General features: G+C 41.6%; 1 protein-coding gene, 1 long non-coding RNA gene and 2 other non-coding genes across 4 annotated transcripts; 1 reads left to right on the forward strand and 3 right to left on the reverse strand.

The window, feature by feature from the left end:
• Positions 1 to 4: 4 nt before the first annotated feature.
• MMGT1 (membrane magnesium transporter 1) lies at positions 5 to 6,671 on the reverse strand. The gene is made up of 4 exons (XM_085882165.1): positions 6,411 to 6,671; positions 6,236 to 6,288; positions 2,092 to 2,195; positions 5 to 414 (listed from the first exon to the last, which is right to left on the reverse strand). The coding sequence occupies exons 1-4, from the start codon at positions 6,499 to 6,501 to the stop codon at positions 273 to 275; spliced, it is 390 nt and encodes a 129-aa protein (XP_085738291.1). The 5' UTR covers positions 6,502 to 6,671; the 3' UTR covers positions 5 to 272.
• Positions 6,398 to 20,919, forward strand: LOC147026588 (uncharacterized). Its single transcript, XR_015058408.1, has 3 exons — positions 6,398 to 6,532; positions 17,305 to 17,430; positions 17,885 to 20,919. It is a non-coding gene; the product is annotated as an uncharacterized LOC147026588 (long non-coding RNA).
• Positions 7,351 to 7,470, reverse strand: TRNAL-CAA (transfer RNA leucine (anticodon CAA)). The gene is made up of 2 exons: positions 7,433 to 7,470; positions 7,351 to 7,396 (listed from the first exon to the last, which is right to left on the reverse strand). It is a non-coding gene; the product is annotated as a tRNA-Leu (tRNA).
• Positions 16,589 to 16,708, reverse strand: TRNAL-CAA (transfer RNA leucine (anticodon CAA)). Its single transcript has 2 exons — positions 16,671 to 16,708; positions 16,589 to 16,634 (listed from the first exon to the last, which is right to left on the reverse strand). It is a non-coding gene; the product is annotated as a tRNA-Leu (tRNA).

Raw genomic sequence — 20,919 nt, forward strand, 5'->3', positions numbered from 1 at the left:
AAAATGATGGATTACTTTAAATGTTTTATTTTGATTCACCTTACAAAACAAACAAAAAGGAAAAACAATACACTGTTAAATATATTCTCGGCAGATACGTGGGACGGGAAGGCAGATTCACAACACGTTTGGGAATGATTTACAACAGGGATCATTTACGTGGTTGAGGTGAGAATGAAGTTGACTTTTCTAATTATGCAGTAACACCAGCTTCCTTCTCAAGTCTTCCATCATGAAGAACTTCAGGTACCTCTGATGTGACAGCAACACCGTCACTGGCGACGTCGAAGCTTCGTAATTGGCAGAATATTAGTGGCACCGTGTGCCAAGGGTTCTTGTGGTTGAGCATAGAGCACTTTCCCACGGTGGTTAAAGGAGTAGAAAGACGGTCTGTTACTCATGTTCTCAAAAGTCCTGCAGAATAAATTAAATGAATTTATTACTGTTCTGGTCAAAACTGCCTTTCAAGGATATTTTGAAGCAGATCACAGTGGAGGCAAAATCCAAGAGGACATTTCCTTTGAGATGTCTACAGCACTTAAACAGAATTGCCTCATTACCCCAAGCACGTGGGGTGAAGCAATTTGTCTGTCTGTCTACGAATGTCAGTTTATGATCGACAAACCACTTCCTTTCAATTGAATTTTATGTTTTTTCAACATTACTCAAAAGCGAACCTGGAGTTTTAGTACTTTGGCTGTGAGTTTGTCCCAATCGCACATACGCAGAATGGAGAGATTTAAAACAAAAAAAATTCTGTTTGCAGTCAAAATTGAAAAATCATTCCAAACAGGAAACTTAATTATTTTTAAGGATATCATAAAGGACAAAAACAACAGGCACGAAGAGTTGGCGACTCAGACTCGAGTCGCAAAATTTTGCGATTTGACTCTGACTTGACAAAATTGACGACACTTGGGACTTGTGACTTGCTTACGAATCGCATGTGACGAGTTTATAATGACTTGTTGACAATGTTTGGAAAATAATCTTTGAATAAACATCGAATTAAAATGGGGTTTAAGATTAATGGTAAATGATTTCAAGTGTGCGTGCACGGTTCGGTGAATCACGACGTGTACGGTGTTTTGCACGTGTGCAGCACACCAGAGCTTGCAGTCACCGAATCGCGACCATTCTCCACCAATTTTAAAGTGAGTGTCCACACTCCAGATAACTCGGAGCACACCATGTCCAAGTGACATGATTGTGGGAAGCACAACTTCATTTAAAGCATGAACATTTGTGCCCAATCAGGGAAACTTGCCCCCAGATCGGTAACGTGTCAATAATTATAAATTATATCATAACTTATCTTTTGAAAAGGATGACATAAAAAAAGTACGGTATCTAAAAATACGATTGAAGTTAATAAGTTGTACGTTTCATTTTAAAGTACAGAACATAATAAATGTACGAGTAAATTAATAAAATCTCCTTCCCCATTCCTTCCTTACATTACATGCATGCTCTGACGGCCGATCATGAGGATGGCTTATAGGCTGCACTTGTTTGATTTTTTAATTAATTCATGTTGGCGGCAAACCTTCCCAGAGTGATTGCATTTGGATTGAACATAAAAATTTGTTTTTGCTGGGAACAAAGCAAAAAAAAAAGTCCATTGGATGAAGTTGTCAAATAACTTAAGTTAAACATCTTTTCAGCACACACATTGCAATAAATGAAGCCATGTGTCTTAATTCCTTGATAGCTTGTACTCCATGGTTTATAAAGTAAATGTGGGACTTGAGAAGTTGAAGTAATACTATGGAGACTGGATTTGAGACTTGCCCTCAAAGACTTGATATATCTGTGAAGAACTAATGCAACATGTTAAATTAGGTAGTGTAAAAGACACTGCATCACCGGCCGTGAACACGAGAACACAAATCGCCTTTTTGGCAGCTTCAAACCCCTTCTGTTTAGCAGTATTTGGACAAAATAGTATGGCATCTTACGTCATCACTACCAATCAAATTTGCCGCTCGTAGACCACGTCCACGTCCATATTTCTCATGACTGTATGGACTGTATGGGGTAAGGTGTTCTATGAACTCTCGAGTTGGGTTATTGCTATCGTTGAATACCCACTTAAAACGAAGCTCAGCTGTTGCATCCAGATCTTTGAAATCACCAGCAATGTTGACAACACCACAGAGTGTCACAAACAGGCCAAACAGTGCCTGTAACACCACCTGTGAACATGGAAGCATTAAAAAGAAAATAAAACTTCAAAAGCAACAATTTGAACTCTTAATGACAAGTCTGTTCTAACCCACTATTCATTCCATAACTTCAACGTGACAGTGCAAGTGCACCACCATGTGTCATTCTCAATCTTTGCATCTACCCATGATCTTTTCTACCCTCATTAATTCTCCCCATATATAATTTAACTAGTAGGTTGCAAAGTAGCTTTTTCTCATCTGTTCATTCATGCCCTTGTTGCATCTGTCTGTAGTGCCACTTACGTTTTGTATCCCACTAATTGGCTGGATCTGGACCTGAACCAAAATCTCGAATTGGCTTGTTCTTGTCACCAAAACAACTCTTCCACCAAGTTTTGTCATAATCCATCCACAACCTTCTGAGATATTATGCTATATATATATATTGTTGTTGGTTCATCTTTTTGGTTCACATCTCCTTCACCTTCGGTGGTGTTCCTCACTCGATTATCATCCCAGAAGATTATAGTGGTTTGGTTCGCATTTCCTTCACCTGAGGTGATGTTCCTCACCCTATTATCATCCCAGAAGATTATAGTGGTTTGGTTCACATCTCCTTCACCTTCGGTGGTGTTCCTCACCCTATTATCATCCCAGAAAATTATAGTGGTTTGGTTCGCATTTCCTTCACCTGAGGTGGTGTTCCTCACCCTATTATCATCCCAGAAGATCCCAAATGCCACCGATTACATTTGGGATTTATTCCTCAGGGTCGGTTTCAAGAATCCATTTCAACTTTTCATTTCTTTGTCCATGTTTTCATCGTTCCAAGTCGTTATAGCGAACGCAGTGAGCTTCATACTTAACGCGTGCACATGAGAGAATAGTAAACAACAACACAATACCCCTGACGATTTTGAATCCATGTCGTTGGCTATGACCCTTTTGCTTCCGGTTGTTTTTAAAAGATGTGCGGTGCATAAACACGATTGGGTTTTATTTCTATCTTGTGAATATTACTTAACGCGTACACATGAGAGAATAGGAAACAACAACAACACAATACCATGGCAATTTTGAATCCATGTCGTTGCCTATGACCCTTTTGCTTCCGGTTTTTGTCATGGGGGAATGATGCGTCCCGGGAGATAAAGGCATTGTCGGAGACATGAAAGACCCAAATAATATCAGACATGGTGTATATTTCCTCCACTGATTTTAATAAAGATTAGATATTTCCCACATCATCAAAAAATAATTTTTAATCGTGATTTACGTTATTTGATCGCTGATCCCGAATCCAGGCCGAAGTAACCGGAAATTGCTAATACAGTTGTGAACAAGTTATAGGTAAAGTCAAATGCGAATGTAAGAAGAATTCTACGTTCAATCTAGTATTCATTTTTTTAGATGAGATCCTGTTCTCGGCGGTGTAGTTGTCGTTGTGAAGGTAATGTTGAGGTAATATTAATTTTTTTAGATGAGATCCTGTTCTGGGCGGTGTAGTTGTCGTTGTGAAGGTAAGGTTGAGGATTTTTTTTTTTTTCAGATGAGATCCTGTTCTCAGCGGTGTAGTTGTTGTTGTGAAGGTAATGTTGAGGATTTTTTTTTTTCAGATGAGATCCTGTTCTCAGCGGTGTAGTTGTTGTGAAGGTAATGTTGAGGTAATATTTATTTTTTTAGATGAGATCATGTTCTGGGCGGTGTACTTGTGAAGGTAAGGTTGAGGATTTTTTTTTTCAGATGAGATCCTGTTCTCGGCGGTGTCGTTGTTGTGAAGGTAATGTTGAGGTAATATTAATTTTTTTCAGATGAGATCCTGTTCTTGGTGGTGTAGTTGTTGTGAAGGTAATGTTGAGGTAATATTAATTTTTTTAGATGAGATCCTGTTCTTGGTGGTGTAGTTGTCGTTGTGAAGGTAATGTTGAGGTAATATTAATTTTTTTAGATGAGATCCTGTTCTAGGTGGTGTAGTTGTCGTTGTGAAGGTAATGTTGAGGATTTTTTTTTCAGATGAGATCCTGTTCTAGGCGGTGTAGTTGTCGTTGTGAAGGTAATGTTGAGGTAATATTAATTTTTTTAGATGAGATCCTGTTCTAGGTGGTGTAGTTGTCGTTGTGAAGGTAATGTTGAGGTAATATTAATTTTTTTAGATGAGATCCTGTTCTGGGCGGTGTAGTTGTCGTTGTGAAGGTAATGTTGAGGATTTTTTTTTTTCAGATGAGATCCTTGTGGTGTAGCCATGCCCACGGGGAGGGGCATGATGATGATGCATGATGGGCGTGATGGTGGAGGAGTGGCCGTGGGGTTCGGCGAGGGATATGAGGTGTGCACGCCGTGCACACCTACACCACAAGCGACCTGCGGCACTTGAGCCACCGCTCGGACTCCGGGCTGCGTGACTCGCGGCACTTGTGCGGTTACCGCATTGACTTCGGGATTAGCTGCCATACTCCAGCTGGAGCTACTCATTGCGTCCTGGCCAGCAATGGCACGGACATCCGTGAGCGTCTGTTCGACAGACGAAGCAGTCACGACCGCCAAGTCGAATGTGATGTCGGTTAATCGCAGGATAGCCGCTACCATCTTTGCGTCTCGCAGACCAGAAATAAAACGATCTCTGAGCCTTGTCGGACGCTCCTCTGCCATGAATTTGCAAGGCACAGCCGAATGCTTCACTCGTGCCACGAAGTCCGCAACGCGCTCCTCGCCACCCTTAGCGAGATGATCGAACTGGAACCGCGCGAGATGTAACGACTTCTCCGGCGCCAAGTGGGTCTTCATTTTCGTCACGATGTCCTGAAAGGATAGCATATCATCACTGGGTCTATTTGGAGCCACCAAATCACTCAGCAGGCGGTAGTGCTCCGTTGATAGCGAGGCGAGCAAGATCGCCTTGCGTTTCTCTTCATCCTTTACATCTCCCAGTACAGTACAATCCTGTTCTCAGCGGTGTAGTTGTTGTGAAGGTAATGTTGAGGTAATATTTATTTTTTTAGATGAGATCATGTTCTGGGCGGTGTACTTGTGAAGGTAAGGTTGAGGATTTTTTTTTCAGATGAGATCCTGTTCTCGGCGGTGTAGTTGTTGTGAAGGTAATGTTGAGGTAATATTAATTTTTTTCAGATGAGATCCTGTTCTTGGTGGTGTAGTTGTTGTGAAGGTAATGTTGAGGTAATATTAATTTTTTTAGATGAGATCCTGTTCTTGGTGGTGTAGTTGTTGTGAAGGTAATGTTGAGGTAATATTAATTTTTTCAGATGAGATCCTGTTCTTGGTGGTGTAGTTGTTGTGAAGGTAATGTTGAGGTAATATTAATTTTTTCAGATGAGATCCTGTTCTAGGCGGTGTAGTTGTTGTTGTGAAGGTAATGTTGAGGTAATATTAATTTTTTTTAGATGAGATCCTGTTCTTGGTGCTGCAGTTGTGAAGGTAATGTTGAGGTAATAATATTAATTTTTTCGATGAGATGCTGTTCGAGGAGGTGGAGTTGTCGTTGTGAAGGTAATGTTGAGGACTTTTTTTTTTTTCAGATGAGATCCTGTTCTTGGTGGTGTAGTTGTTGTGAAGGTAATGTTGAGGATTTTTTTTTTCAGATGAGATCTTGTTCTTGGCGGTGTAGTTGTTGTGAAAGTAATATTTATATTTTTAGATGGGATCCTGTTCTCGGCAGTAGAGTTGTTGTGAAGGTAATGTTGATGTAATATTAATTTTTTTTAGATGTGATCCTGTTCTTGGTGGTGTAGTTGTTGTGAAGGTAATGTTGAGGATTTTTTTTTTCAGATGAGATCCTGTTCTTGGCGGTGTAGTTGTTGTGAAAGTAATATTTATATTTTTAGATGGGATCCTGTTCTCGGCAGTGGAGTTGTTGTGAAGGTAATGTTGAGGTAATATTAATTTTTTTTTAGATGTGATCCTGTTCTAGGTGGTGTAGTTGTTGTTGTTAAGGTAATATTTATTTTTTCATAGCAAAAACAGTTTAATTTGATATATTTAAGAAGCGAATGGAAGAAGAATTCTACGTTCGCTTCTCGGCTTTGCCTATTCCATATTATCCGTTAACTTACATCCAGAGGTAAATCTTCAGTCTCCTGCTCTGTAAGCCGCGTGTATGCTCGATCTGAAACATACAACATTCACAGAACAGCACGATCTCAACAACTGGACCGAAACAGCGAGCGCCACAATCAGGCGTAAACCAAACACGCTAAACCCGGAACCCCGCCGGGTAGTCGTACTTACACTGCGCTGCCGAGAAGGCAGCGTGAGCAAGAGCAAACAAGCCGAAGGCCACGGCCACCTGCCACATCCTGTGAGCCCGAACCCGCGCCATGATGACGTCATGCACTGCGACTTTTCTTCACGTGAGGAAGCTTTCAACTTTTATCCTTTCCCTTCGTACAACGTAAAATGTGTTAAACTTTCCCGTCTTCGTTCGTTTCGTATTGTGGGTTATTGGTGTTTTCGGGACGTCGGACGTGAAGGCTGCTGCGAAATTATATTTAAACCTCTCTGTACTTCAAAGAAGAAGAATAAATAACTTTACCTAGTATTCATGGTCAAATAACGGAAAGAAGTTTCGGCCTGGTTTTGAGCAGCAAAAATAAAAACAAATTAAAACGAAGATACTACTGCGAACGATAGCGCCATGGATGAACAAAGCGCACAAAGGCGAAGCATTAACACAAAGAAACCGACGGATTTGAGATCAAATCCCAAACACCCAGTGACATCACCCGATCGCTGGTGATCCCCCCTTTTCCCCAACAACGACAAAAAAACGACACATTCCCACTTTACATTATTATTATTATTACACGAAAAACGATCCGACATTTCCACGTCACAGATAATACAACTCAATCACACCGAGATTTAATCAAGAGCGGCCTCCATCCTCGACAATATCCCTCGAGGACCCCTCTCGATGTCCATTACTTCAAAGGACCTGAGCATCACGGCAACAAGTTCAAACCAATCAGATGCGTCTGATGGACAAACACCATTCCCGGGAGACGATCCGTGTGAAAAGGTCGTCTTGCTTCTGTTTCTGTTCCAACTCCGCCCATTTTGAAACCTGCAACTATATCCACCACTGGTTCTCTCATTCATGTCCATCTTGGTAAAAAAAAATAGTGGAGGAACTGAAAAATAAATTTTATAACAGTATTTTAAAAGTCAATGTCAGAAGTGGGATTCGAACCCACGCCTCCATGTGGAGACCAGAACACCCGACCATGTCAGCGCATGGAAAGCTGGGAAGCCTTGAGTCTGGCGCCTTAGACCGCTCGGCCATTCTGACACCTGGTGAAGGATTTGTTATTAAACCTTTTGAGTAAATGTCACGGCCATATTCTCATCATGATATCACCTCATAAGACTTCTTCGGAGGGTGTGGTCCTGTGGATAAATGTCCAATGTAAGATCTCTTCCAACCACAATGAATTTGGGTAAGGTAGTAAATGGCACACAATGACCTCCCCTTTTCGAGGGTTATCGCCAAACTGAGGTTGAAGAAGGTGGACCATTGTGTGCAGTGAGCTCGATCGTCCACATCCCAGCAGACACACGACGTCAGTATGAAAGATTCACGACGTCGGGAATCGGCCGCTTGGCTGTACAACCAGATCACGACGGGGTACAGCCGCAGCGCGCAGCTCGATGATCTAAAACTGTTTTTTCTGCCTCGTGTGTTGCCATGGTGACCGCTTTTCCATCTCATGCCGGGTGATTGTGTTTGCCTTTCACTCGAGGAGAGATCTGATTGGCTAATTCCTATTTCCGCATCACGAGCCGCCACTTGCAAGGTTTGGTTGAACTTGTGAACTTTCAGCTGTTTCTGAGTGTGGCAGACAATCCGTTTTAACCTGCAGAAGACTTTAACTTTTTTAGTTGAAATTATCTTCTGCTGTGATCATTTTTGGTAAGTATAATAGTGTTACGGCTGTGGAAATTCGCAAACCACCATTCAGGGCCCGGAGGTGAGATATCTCTAAGTACATGTGTAGTTAGCCCCAAACCCGTTGTATGGAGGGAATTTATGTGATTCATCCGGGCTGCGACGCTTTGAGATAGCCGGTTTTCTGTTCTATCTTTATTTTGAACCAACCACGTCTCAACCGTCATCACACAACAACCACCACGCCAGCCATCTTCACCAACTCCAACCCTCGGACAACAACACCAACAACAACAACGCCAACAGCCACGACCTTTACCTTCACAACTCAATCCCACATCATCACATCACCGCCATTCCCAAACGGCACCATAACCATCAAACCACCACCGAAAACCCTCCACCACCTTCACCTCTCTCCTTCTATGGCCATTCCCGCACCACCTGTGAACACAGCGTCGGGCTGTTTCGGGCACGTTCGGCGATTGGTGCCGAACGCACCGAGCCGCGAGCGCAAATAGCGGCCTTTCCGAGGGAGAATTCGGATCAAGAACGCTACACGCCCACTTCCCCTCCGTCCAATTAGCAAGCGCGGAGCGGCTTGGCCCCGCCTCCAGGCGCGTCTGTGTGAGATCGATATATGCAGATTTTAGGATCAGGGGAGATTTACGCCCCCTTTCCTCCGACCAATGGGCGAGCGTGGCTCCGCCCCCGAGGTCATCCTGATACGGATATTTGCACATTGTTTTCTCCTGCCGGCCTATAAAACGGCGAGCGCAAGGCGAATCGTGGGAGAGTGAGTCGAGTCATCGGTGTGGCAGGAAGGGTGGAGTCGGGTGGCGAAGTGATCGGTGTGGCAGAGAGTCGAGTGGGGTGGCAAAGTCATCGGTGAGGCAGGAAGAGTTGGGTTCTGGAGTCGGCTGAGAAGAGTTGCGGGAAGAGGCAAAGGAGCTCGGGTCCGAGGCGAGAAGGACGGCGGTCGGCGACGAGGCCGCGGTGTGAGATCGCTCGTTGCGGGATCCAAGCCAGCCAGCCATTCTCCCTCCCCCAGGTCATCAACAATTCCCCCTTTCCCCCACGCTGAGATAGTGCAACAAGGGGGCCCCGTTCTCACCCCACTCCAAACATCGTGCCAACAAAACCCGCCAAGGAGCACGGAGTCGGGGCACAGCCACGCAGCCACATCTGCGGCTCGTCCGCCAACGCGTCACGAGGACGCGGGTAGGACCCCCCTGGTCTCGTGGGCCTGGCCGCTCCTTCAGGTCACGCGTGCATATTGGCCTACAGGCCCGTCTGCCCCCCTTGTCTATGAGGGTGGCTTCTTTCCTTTGCTTTTGAGTAAATGTGTGTTGGCGCCGTCTGTAAAGTAGAACTGTATAAGTGTTGCCGTGTGTGCGCGTAGTCATTAGTAACTCTGCGTCGTTGTTGCTTTTGTTTTTGTTGCCATATGTGCATTTTGACTGTTTGGCTGTATATGTGTACTTTCCGTGTGCCGGGAAATAAATGTGCTTTGTGTGAACTGTTTTCCCGTTTCGCTTCGTCTTTTCTTTATTGACCCTCCATCCTGCTTCACGTAAAGGGTTCGTAGTGGGCTTAAGACACCCGGTAATTAATCGGAACAGTCGAGGCCGACGATAACACCGCTCGGTTTTCACTGTAGCACGGAACGGACCGCGTAAGCGGTTCGTGTCCGGAGTCGGCCTGTGGCGTGGTACGATCGCCCGGTCGACCATCCGCACAGATACTGAGGTAGATCGAATTTGGCGAGTGACCCTATCGGTCGTGGTGGGGTTAAACCCCCACCCGTGACTAGCTCCCGGCGTTGTTCCGAGAGGGTCACGACTGAATTGTCCGTCCGGTGGGTGACGTGCCGTGATCCGAGTTACGTGGCCGTCCGCACGCCGGCGGGCGCGAATTCGCAATAATATTATAAATCGATTTTATGTGTCTTAGCTTTTGTTTCTGGACGTTTTAAAGATCACAGAATCCATGATGTGTTCCTGTTACTGTTGTGCTGGAATCTACATCGTTACATTCAATGGAAACTCTCCCAGGCCCTTCGGGACACTTGATCGTGGTTCGAGCCTTGGACTCCGGAACGTGTATCTGACGATCGAATCCTCTGGCACCCGATTTCATCATTCGTTTATCACGTTTCACTGTCCCGGATATGGCCCTCCCCTGATATGGCCCTCCCCTGATACGGCCCTCCCCTGATACGGCCCTCCCCTGATGTGGCCCTCCCCTGATATGGCCCTGATTGTGTGGAGAAATCGACAGTAAATAATGAATTAATTTTTCCACGGGCCTGGTGAAAAAAACACCGATCTGTGGCAAAAAGGGAACTCTGTAAAAATTACTTTGAACAAGTTTAATTGGTTCAGACCCTTTTAAAAATATTTTTCTGGTGTGGATAATGCTTCGGCCGTTTGGGTCCGACGAATTACCGCATTGTTCCGCAATGTAACAAATTAAAAGTTCCACTGCCCTTAAAAAAGGCTCAATTAATATTATTTTTTTATAATATATATATATTTTTTATGTCCTCTTTTAACGAGTTAGGCCGAACCAAAGGCAAAAGGAAAACAATTGTCAGTTATTGTTCGCCGAAAAATGTGAAGTTTTGTCATAAAAGATATTAACCCTTTGGCCGCCGACAAACTTCCGCTTGCAACAATGAAGTCTTCATTGTGGTAGTTTGTCACTAGGGGAATTGTTCAAGTTTTTCGGTGCACAATTGTTTTCCTTTGGTAAAATGGTTATCAAAAGACATGAAAATAAGTTTATATTATAAAGAATAATCTTAATTGAGGCTTTTTAAGGGCAGTGGAACTTAAAACTTGTTACAAGATATGAAAACGTCTAATATGAAAACGATCATAACTTGGGGCATTGTGTTTATCTATAAATGCGCATAAGAAATCGAGAAATTATTAGAACACACGAAGTCATCACTCTCCGGAAGCCCGTACGTTGTAACCCGTAATGGGGAACGCGGCTGAGCTTCCCTTACTCATCGGCCACGCCCACGCAATAACATGTCTTGTCATTGGTTTGGTAAATAAATGGCCATAACTTGGGAACCACTTGTCCAATTAATATCAAACCTTGAAAAGGCACATCCTCAGGTCCCCAGCAATATACCTGGCAAGTTTCAATTATATCGGACCAGTGGTTGTCGAGAAACAGCGGTCACAGACACACACACACACACACACACACACACACACACACACACACACACACACACACACACACACACACACACACACTGATCGCTGGAATTATAGATAGATGGCCCTGATCGACGTGGAGGTGCGGGCAGGAACAAGTCCTCATCTATCTATAATTCCAGCAATGTGTGTGTGTGTCTGTGACCACTGTTTCTCGACAACCAATGATCCGATCTAATTGAAACTTGCCAGCTACATTGCTGGGGACCTGAGTGTGTGCCTTTTCAAGGTTTGATATTTATCAGACAAGTGCCTCCCAAGTTATAGCCATTTATTTACCAAACCAACTGCGCAGGCGTGGCCAATGGGGAAGAGATTCTCAGCCGCGTTCCCCATTACGGGTTACAACGTACGGACTTCCGAATAGTGATGACTTACTGTATTCTCATAATTGCTCGATTGCTTATGTGCATTAATATATAAACACAATGGCCCAATCCAGTCGTCGTTTCCGAGAGCAAAGGAACGGCCTGTGTGGTTGTTACTTACGAAATCTAAAGATTTCGTAAGTATATTGATGATTTCCGTCCTCTGTGTGTTTGTTTGTTTGTGTGTGTGTGTTTGTGTGTTTGTTTGTAGGCACGATAACTCGAGAACAGAAGAAGCTACCAATGTCAAATTACACCACGTGATTCAGGAGGGTGATGGCTAGTGCTGATTAGATTTTGGTCAAAATCGGTCAAAGGTCAAGGTCACAGTGAGGTCAAACATTCGATTTTTTGATGGTTTGGTTCAGAATCATCGTAGAAACTTCTTGTTTGCGTCGCTACCTTCTCTGGAGACAGCTTTTATTAGACAAGGTCAGAGGTCAAGTTGATGATTTCGTAAGTACCAGTCTACGACTGCTTGTTTGAATGTTGTTATTTTTTTTTTTGCACATACGGCCACGCTCGTACGGCCACGCACGTACGGGCACGTACTAGTGTAATAATAACGAGTAACAGCAACACGCTGTGCCAGCTGTCCACGTCCTTGATTATTAAGAATTTGCAGCAGAGTTAATTGTAATGTTGTATGTTGGAAACCCAGCCTAAGTTTACATTGTGAAAATATTTACATGGACTTTTATACAGAATGAAGTTATTTTATTTTCTTGTGAAATTAAGATTGAAAACACCCAACAAATTAATTTTTTTGTGCTTTGGAATTATTTATGTGAGATGCATTCAAAATTATGTTTTCATACTTAATGATGTTAGATTTATATTTTTTATTTGTATGAATACACACACATATAAATATATATATATATATATATATATATATATATATATATATATATATATATGTATATATATATATATTTGGTCTCATTGATTTGCCTGATTGTAATTCAGTTTTATATAATTTTATGCACTGTTCATATCATGTCAAGTATCATCTGTTTAAATCTTTTTGCACCTCATTCTATTGATGCCTGCTGTGGGACATAACAATTAAAAATATTTCTAAATTATAAATATATCATGGAGAAATTCTATAAGAAAGTCGGACCCATATTGTACTCTTTTACCAGTCATTGCTGAATTTCTACTGATTGAATGTCAACTATTATGTTGTATAGCAAAATTTATATGTGGTTCTTCGTCTTCTCATAATTCTTACCTGAGGTTGCTTAATTATGAATCTTGTAACAATGGTAATGTATGTCATGTAACAATGACATATCTTGTAACAATGGTATGTCATCAGTAGCTAAAACTTTTAATTACATTTTATATAAATGCAAGTTATCAGTCAATACCTTTTATGTTCCTAATGCCCATAATGTACGCAAGCATAGAATTATCAGCAGTTTCTCTCTCTGTCTCTGTCTCTGTCTCTGTCTCACCAGTACACTGGTACTCATTTGCCGACCTCGGAAGGATGACAGGCTGAGTCAACCTCCTGGTGTATTTTAATTCAGCAGCCAATGGGGCTTGAACTCAGGACCCTAGGATCCCAAGCCACCACCCTAACCACTAAGCCAACACCAGGCTTGAATTTTACGAACACTGCATGATGATGATGATGATGATGTTGTACTTAAAGGTGCCTTTGTGCAGTCAATTATATTTGAGAGAGAAGCTCCACAGTTCCTCTCTTGAGCAGAAATTTCTGAATTTGAATTGTTAACTGTGCTTTGCACAAAGTGAATTTGTCAAAAAGGTATTTATGACTTTTACCCATGTGGTATTTCTTTTTATTCCCCATTTTTAGTATATGTTTCTCAATTGCAATGGTATCTACTTTTATTTATTGTACGTTTGTATTTGAGTGTGCTTTTTTTGGTACGAATATAGATATTATTGTTAATACTGCTTGTATATTTTTGCCGCAATCATGCTCTGCGTGATACGTGATAATAAGTGATTATGAATTACAGTTGTTTTCAAGTTGTGGTCATTATGTGTTACTGTGCATCGTATAATGATGTTGCAATACAACTTCAATGTTTTGCTAATGGCACCGGTGGAACAGCAGTGCTCCGCTGGCCCCAGACCTACGGGTCGAGGGCTCCATCAAGCTGGAAGCTGAAGGGAGTCATGCACTGCAATGTTCGTTTCTTTGGCGTGCAAACAAAAGGGTAAAAACAAAAACTCCATTTTATGAACGTTGTGATAAAGTTGAAAAATAACGTCATGCTTCAATGTTGTGACAACGTTGAAATCTGACATCATGGGTGTTGCAAATACAACTTCCCACTGACCCAATTGTGACGTCAGGTACAACCAGAACACGACGCTGCAACGACGTCAGATTTCAACGTTGTCACAACATTGAAATCTGACGTCATGGGTGTTGCAAATACAACTCCCCACTGACCCAATTGTGACGTCAGGATACAACCAGAACACGACGCTGCAACGACGTCAGATTTCAACGTTGTCACAACGTTGAAATCTGACGTCATGGGTGTTGCAAAAACAACTGCCCACTGACCCAATTCTGACGTTGCAACGTCGTTTGCCGGTTCTATCCTGACAACGTTGTGTGCTTGCTGGGTAAGGTGAGATTTCTAAAACCCTCACTTGTCATCCGATTGGATTGAAATTTGAAGAGTATTTATATTTCAGCTCACTGAATTCAACTAGCCAATTATTTTTGAGGTCAACATCGACCAAAAGGACGACTTAGGCCCAAGGTCAACAAGTAAGGTTGTATTTCTAAAATCCTCAATTTTCAGCTGACTAACTTGAAATTTGAGGAGAATTCGCATGTCAGGTCACTGAATTCAACACTTATTAATTTTGAGGTGAACAGGCTAAAGATTAAAATAGGCCAAAAGGCCAATTTGGCCCATATATCTAAAATCCTCAATTTTCATCTGATTGACTTGAAATTTGAAGAGGAGTTACACATTTGGTTATTGAATTCAACCACCAATTATTTTTGAGGTAAAATTTGGTTTTTGGATTTTGCAAGTATCGCGCTCTGCACGACGTCTTCTTGTTACTTACAAAATCTTTATTGATGCCTTCCGTCCTCTGTTTGTGTGTTTGTGTGTTTGTTTGTAGGCACGATAACTCGAGAACGGAAGAAGCTACCAATTGTCAAAAAATGTCAAATTACACCAAGTGATTCAGGAGGGTGATGGCGAGTGCTGATTAGATTTTGGTCAAAATCAGTCAAAGGACAAGGTCACAGTGAGGTCAAACATTCGATTTTTGATGGTTTTGTACAGAATCATCGTATAAACTTCTGGTTTGCGTCGCTACCTTCTCGAGAGACAGCTTTTATTAGACAAGGTCAGAGGTCAAGCTGACGATTTCGTAAGTAGCAGTCTATGACTGCTTGTTTGTTTGTCTGTTTGTTTGTGTGCAGGATATTTCAAATAGTTGTGGATGGATTCGGACGAAACTTACTTGACATGTTTGGTGTGTGAGAATGAAGAATTAATTCAATTTTGGTGAAGATCCGAATCCAAATCCAGATCTGATAATTTCTTCAGTGATTGTTCACCATTGAGAAATCGGGCCAAAAACGATATTTTCGCATGGTGTTTTTTTTCGCAAAGATATTTTCGTAAAGACTACCTTCATACCTGGCTTTCGGATTCATCCACTCAAGCAGTCAACACGTTGCGATCAATTCGACCATCTCATCTCATCTCCCTACCCTCTCTCATTTATCACCTTTGCCACCGAAGGTGGACAGAGGTTATGTTTTCACCCCTTGTTTATCTGTATGTCTGTGAACAAGGCATTTAAAAAAAAAATACAAAAAAGTTCGGACGGATTCAGAAGGAACTTGGTGGCCAGGTTGGGTGTGGCACAAAGAACAATTGATTCAACTTTGGTGAGGCTCCAAATCCAAATAGGATAATTTTTTAAGTGATTCTTCACCACTGGGAGATTGTGCCAAAAACTAGACGTAGCATGATATCTCAAAAAGTTGTCGACGGATTTGGACGAAACATGGTGGATGGATTGGGTGTGTGACAAGGACAAGCAAATTTAATTTAGGTCCAGATCCAGATCCAGATCCGACGCATCAGTGCGATGCAAAACGCAAACTGTTCCGCTTGGTAGAGGTATGCGCTCTACCGAGTGCTGTTGTCGTTTCGTATGCACCACGAGGCAGCGAGTAGCATGATTTGCTTGGGGGTGCCGCTGTGCCCCCTGTAGGTTAGGGCAAGATTTTAAATTTGTTCAGGATACCGGCGATAGCTCGCCTACTCTTCGCAAAGCACACTAGATCTTTAACGCCCACCAACTGATATGCCAGCAGGTTGGACGCCCAGTTTAACGTCTATCCGAGGGACGACACACACATTGATGAATCATCCTGCCTGCAAGACACCAGGAGGACAGCTGGTAACTCGGAAAGTTCGCCTCTCCTGAGATATCCTGCCAAAGTACGGCGATTGTGAGAAACTCATATAAAAGTGATTATTTTATTCAAAATATTCAAGGAGACTGTAAGATATGATGTTTTGTTGTCAGAAGCGTTATTTTAATACACTACAATGTACAAATGTGATCATATTTTCTTTTATCTTCTGGAACATTTCATTATGACGGTACAGCCTCATGAGCGTGCCAAAGGAAATTTCACCTCCCTGCGCCTTGTATTTATTATCTATCTATAAATCCGTGTGTGTGTGTGTGTGTGTGTGTGTGTGTGTGTGTGTGTGTGTGTGTGTGTGTGTGTGTGTGTGTGTGTGTGTGTGTGTGTGTGTGTGTGTGTGTGTGTGTGTGTGTGTGTGTGTGTGTGTGTGTGTGTGTGTGTGTGTGTGTGTGTGTGTGTGTGTGTGTGTGTGTGTGTGTGTGTGTGTGTGTGTGTTATACCAGTATTTTAAAAGTCAATGTCAGAAGTGGGATTCGAACCCAGGCCTCCATGTGGAGACCACAACACCCGACCATGTCAGTGCATGGAAAGCTGGAGAGCTTTGAGTCTGGTGCCTTAGACCGCTTGGCCATTCTGACACATCGAAAGACATTGGTAATAAAACCATTTGAGTAAACGTCACGGCCATACTCCAACGACCACACCACAACACAACACAACACTTCTTCGGAAGGTGTGGTCCTGTGGATAAATGTCCAATGTAAGATCTCTTCCAACCACAATGAATTTGGATAAGGTTTTAAATGGCACACAATGACCTCCCCTTTTCGAGGGTTATCGCCAAACTGAGGTTGAAGAAAGTAGATCATTGTGTGCAGTGAGCTCGATCGTCCACATGACCTTCCTGCCCCAGTTAAGAGCTGCATTCAAAGGAGAACCTCGTGAGGGGGTCGCGATCAGTGATCTGTCCAGAGTTTATTCATCACAACTATGGAAATGTGCAGCTTTGTATTTACAGTGTAGTTATATACATTTACACGATAGTACTACACCATGTGGGACCACCACCAAAAGGGTTTCATGCTTCCCTCCACAACCGAAGGTGAAGGTGATTCTGCTTTCACCCCTCCCTGTCTGTTTGTTTGTTACTTGCAAAATCGAAGATTTTTCAAGTTTATTGGTTAGTCGATTTTGATATTTTGTGTGTTTGTCTGTGTCTGTTTGTCGCCTGCAGGTCACAATTTCAAACCGATATTCACGAAACTTGCTCACATGGGAGAGTTTGTCACAAGGAAGAAGCCTATTGTTTTTGAGGTGAAAAAGTCAAAAGGTCGACATCGGCCAAAGGTCAACAATTTAGGTGAGATTTCTAAAATCCTGAATTTTCATCTGATTGACTTAAAATTTGAAGGGGATTTATGTTTCAGGTCACTGAATTCAACCAGCCAATTATTTTTTAGATCAACGCAGACCAAAAGGGCAACATCGGCTAAAGGTCAACAACTAAGGTGGTATTTCCAAAATCCTCAATTTTAATCTGATTGACTTTAAATTTGAAGAGGATATATATTTCAGTTCACTGAATTCAACCACCAATTATTTTGAAGGTTCACATCAGCCAAAAGGTCAATGTCAGCCAAAATTCTAAGATTGTCAATTTTCATTCTGTTGACTTGAAATTTGAAGAGGAGTTGCAGATTTGGTCATTGAATCCAACTAAAATTATTTTTGAGGTCCAATTTGTTTTATGGATTTTGCAAGTGTCATGCTCTGCATGACGTGTTCTTCTTGATTGTTTGTTTGTTTATGTACAGGATATCTCAAAAAGTTGTGGATGAATTCGTCCGAAACTTGGTGGACATATTGGGCGTGTGGCAAGGAAGAAATGGTTCAATTTTGGTGAAGATCCAAATCCGGATCTGGATTTGATTTTTTAAGTGATTCTTCACCTTTGAGAAATCGGGCCAAAAACGATATTTTTGCATGCTGTTTCAAAAAGGTGTTGGGCTCGATATGTTCTCATAGATCAGGCAATACATGGCAGAGGTAGGCACTCCACTGAATAGTCTACCGAGTGCCCGAAATTGGCCAAATTGGCCGAAAACAAGCTTTTTCACCAAACAAAAGCATTGTCTGACTCAACTTTTTGTTCTGCATCACTATTCTGAAGCGAAAACACGTGTTTTGTTGAAATAGTGACTATTTTAGCTTCAAATTCGCAAAACGCTGCATTTCACAGAAAAAACCTTGTAAACGCAAAAATGTTCAACTTGGCCGAAAACAAGCTTTTGTTCACCAAACAATACTATTGTCTGATTCAACTTTTTGTTCTGCATCACTATTCTGAAGCTAAAACGCGTGATTTTATTGAAAGGGTGAGTATTTTCGCTTCAAATTCGCAAAACGCTGCATTTCACAGAAAAAAAACTTGGAAATGCAAAAATGCTCAAATTGGCCTAAAACAAGCTTTTTTCACCAAGCAAAAGCATTGTCTGACACAACTTTTTGTTCTGCATCACCAGTCTGAAGCGAAAACGAGTGATTTTATTAAAATAGTGAGTATTTTAGCTTCAAATTCGCAAAACGCTGCATTTCACAGAAAAAATTTGTAAACGCAAAAATGCTCAAATTGGCCTAAAACAAGCTTTTTTCACCAAACAAAGGCATTGTCTGACTCAACTTTTTGTTCTGCATCACTATGCTGAAGCTAAAACGCATGATTTTATCGAAAGGGTGAGTATTTTCGCTTCAAATTCGCAAAACGCTGCATTTCACAGAAAAAAACTTGGAAACGCAAAAATGCTCAAATTGGCCTAAAACAAGCTTTTTTCACCAAAGAAAGGCATTGTCTGACTCAACTTTTTGTTCTGCATCACGATTCTGATGCGAAAACGCGTGATTTTATTGAAATAGTGAGTATTTTAACTTCAAATTCACAAAACGCTGCATTTCACAGAAAAAAAACTTGGAAACGCAAAAATGCTCAAATTGGCCTAAAACAAGCTTTTTTCCACCAACCAAAAGCATTGTCTGACTCAACTTTTTGTTCTGCATCACTACTCTTCAGTGAAAACGTGTGATTTTATTGAAATAGTGAGTATTTTAGCTTCAAATTCTCAAAACGCTGCATTTCACAAAAAAAACTTGGAAACGCAAAAATGCTCAAATTGGCCTAAAACAAGCTTTTTTTCACCAAAGAAAGGCATTGTCTGACTCAACTTTTTGTTCTGCATCACGATTCTGATGCGAAAACGCGTGATTTTATTGAAATAGTGAGTATTTTAACTTCAAATTCACAAAACGCTGCATTTCACAGAAAAAAAACTTGGAAACGCAAAAATGCTCAAATTGGCCTAAAACATGCTTTTTTCACCAAGCAAAAGCATTGTCTGACACAAATTTTTGTTCTGCATCACCAGTCTGAAGCGAAAACGAGTGATTTTATTAAAATAGTGAGTATTTTAGCTTCAAATTCGCAAAACGCTGCATTTCACAGAAAAAAACTCGTAAACGCAAAAATGCTCAAATTGGCCTAAAACAAGCTTTTTCACCAAACAAAGGCATTGTCTGACTCAACTTTTTGAACTGCATCACGATTCTGATGCGAAAACGCGTGATTTCATTGAAATAGTGAGTATTTTAACTTCAAATTCGCAAAACGCTGCATTTCACAGAAAAACTTGTAAAGGCAAAAATGCTCAAATTGGCCTAAAACAAGCTTGTTTCACCAAACAAAAGCATTGCCTGACTCAAATTTTTATTCCGCATCACTATTCTGAAGCTAAAACGCGTGATTTTATTGAAATAGTGAGTATTTTAACTTCAAATTCGCAAAATGCTGCATTTCACAGAAAAAAAACTTGGAAATGCAAAAATGCTCAAGTTGGCCTAAAACAAGCTTTTTTCCACAAAACAAAAGCATTGTCTGACTCAACTTTTTGTTCTGCATCATTATTCTGAAGCTAAAACGCATGATTTTATTGAAAGGGTGAGTATTTTAGCTTCAAATTCGCAAAACGCTGCATTTCACAGAAAAAAAAAACTTGTAAACGCAAAAATGCTCAAATTGGCCTAAAACAAGCTTTTGTTCACCAAACAAAAGCATTGTCTGACTCATCTTTTTGTTCTGCATCACTATTCTGAAGCGAAAACGCAAAAATCCCTTCTCTCCATGCAGTCTGGCAACTCCCGCCTGCCAATACCCGAATCGCGCTCTAGAGTATCAATATAGGTTAGGACCGGTCTACCTCGTGTTCTTTTACCGTGCAATGGTTCCCATAAGATAGCTCTATGGACAGTTTCCTCCTGGCTTCTTCATGGTTGATTTCAATGCAAATATGTTCCACAGCAGAAGAATGGAGGGGTTTCAAGAAAAGATTGGCTTTGCACTAATGTTGATAAACCAACAAGTTTGGATTTAACTGAAATGGTAATATGGAAAAGGCAAAGCCAAGAAGCGAACGTATAATTCTTCTTAAGGCCCGGTCACACCTTGACGTTTTAGCCAACGTATGCCGATTTTTGAATTTTTTTTCTAAAACGCTGGCACACGTTGAATACGTTATGGGTAAGTTTTGAAAACATTGAGAGCACGCTGAAAAACACTGCCATACGTCGTTGTACGTTGGCTTTAAACGTTGTACTTTTTGGTTGTCCTCAAATTTTTTCATGCTTGAAATTTCACGACGTATGCCGGCGTATGACACACACGTTCCGCTACGCTGGCCACAAGTTGTATGCACGGTCTGCGATCGTTGACAGACGTCAACACATGCTACTTGTAAGTTAATCATAAGTTGAGACACGCCGAGGTAATGTTTAGCGTACCCGAAACTTATTTCTAACCTAT

Source organism: Eptatretus burgeri, chromosome 5, assembly GCF_056783735.1.
Source record: "Eptatretus burgeri isolate ZD-2024b chromosome 5, Ebu_testis_v1, whole genome shotgun sequence".
In the NCBI taxonomy this organism is placed as follows: domain Eukaryota; kingdom Metazoa; phylum Chordata; class Myxini; order Myxiniformes; family Myxinidae; genus Eptatretus; species Eptatretus burgeri.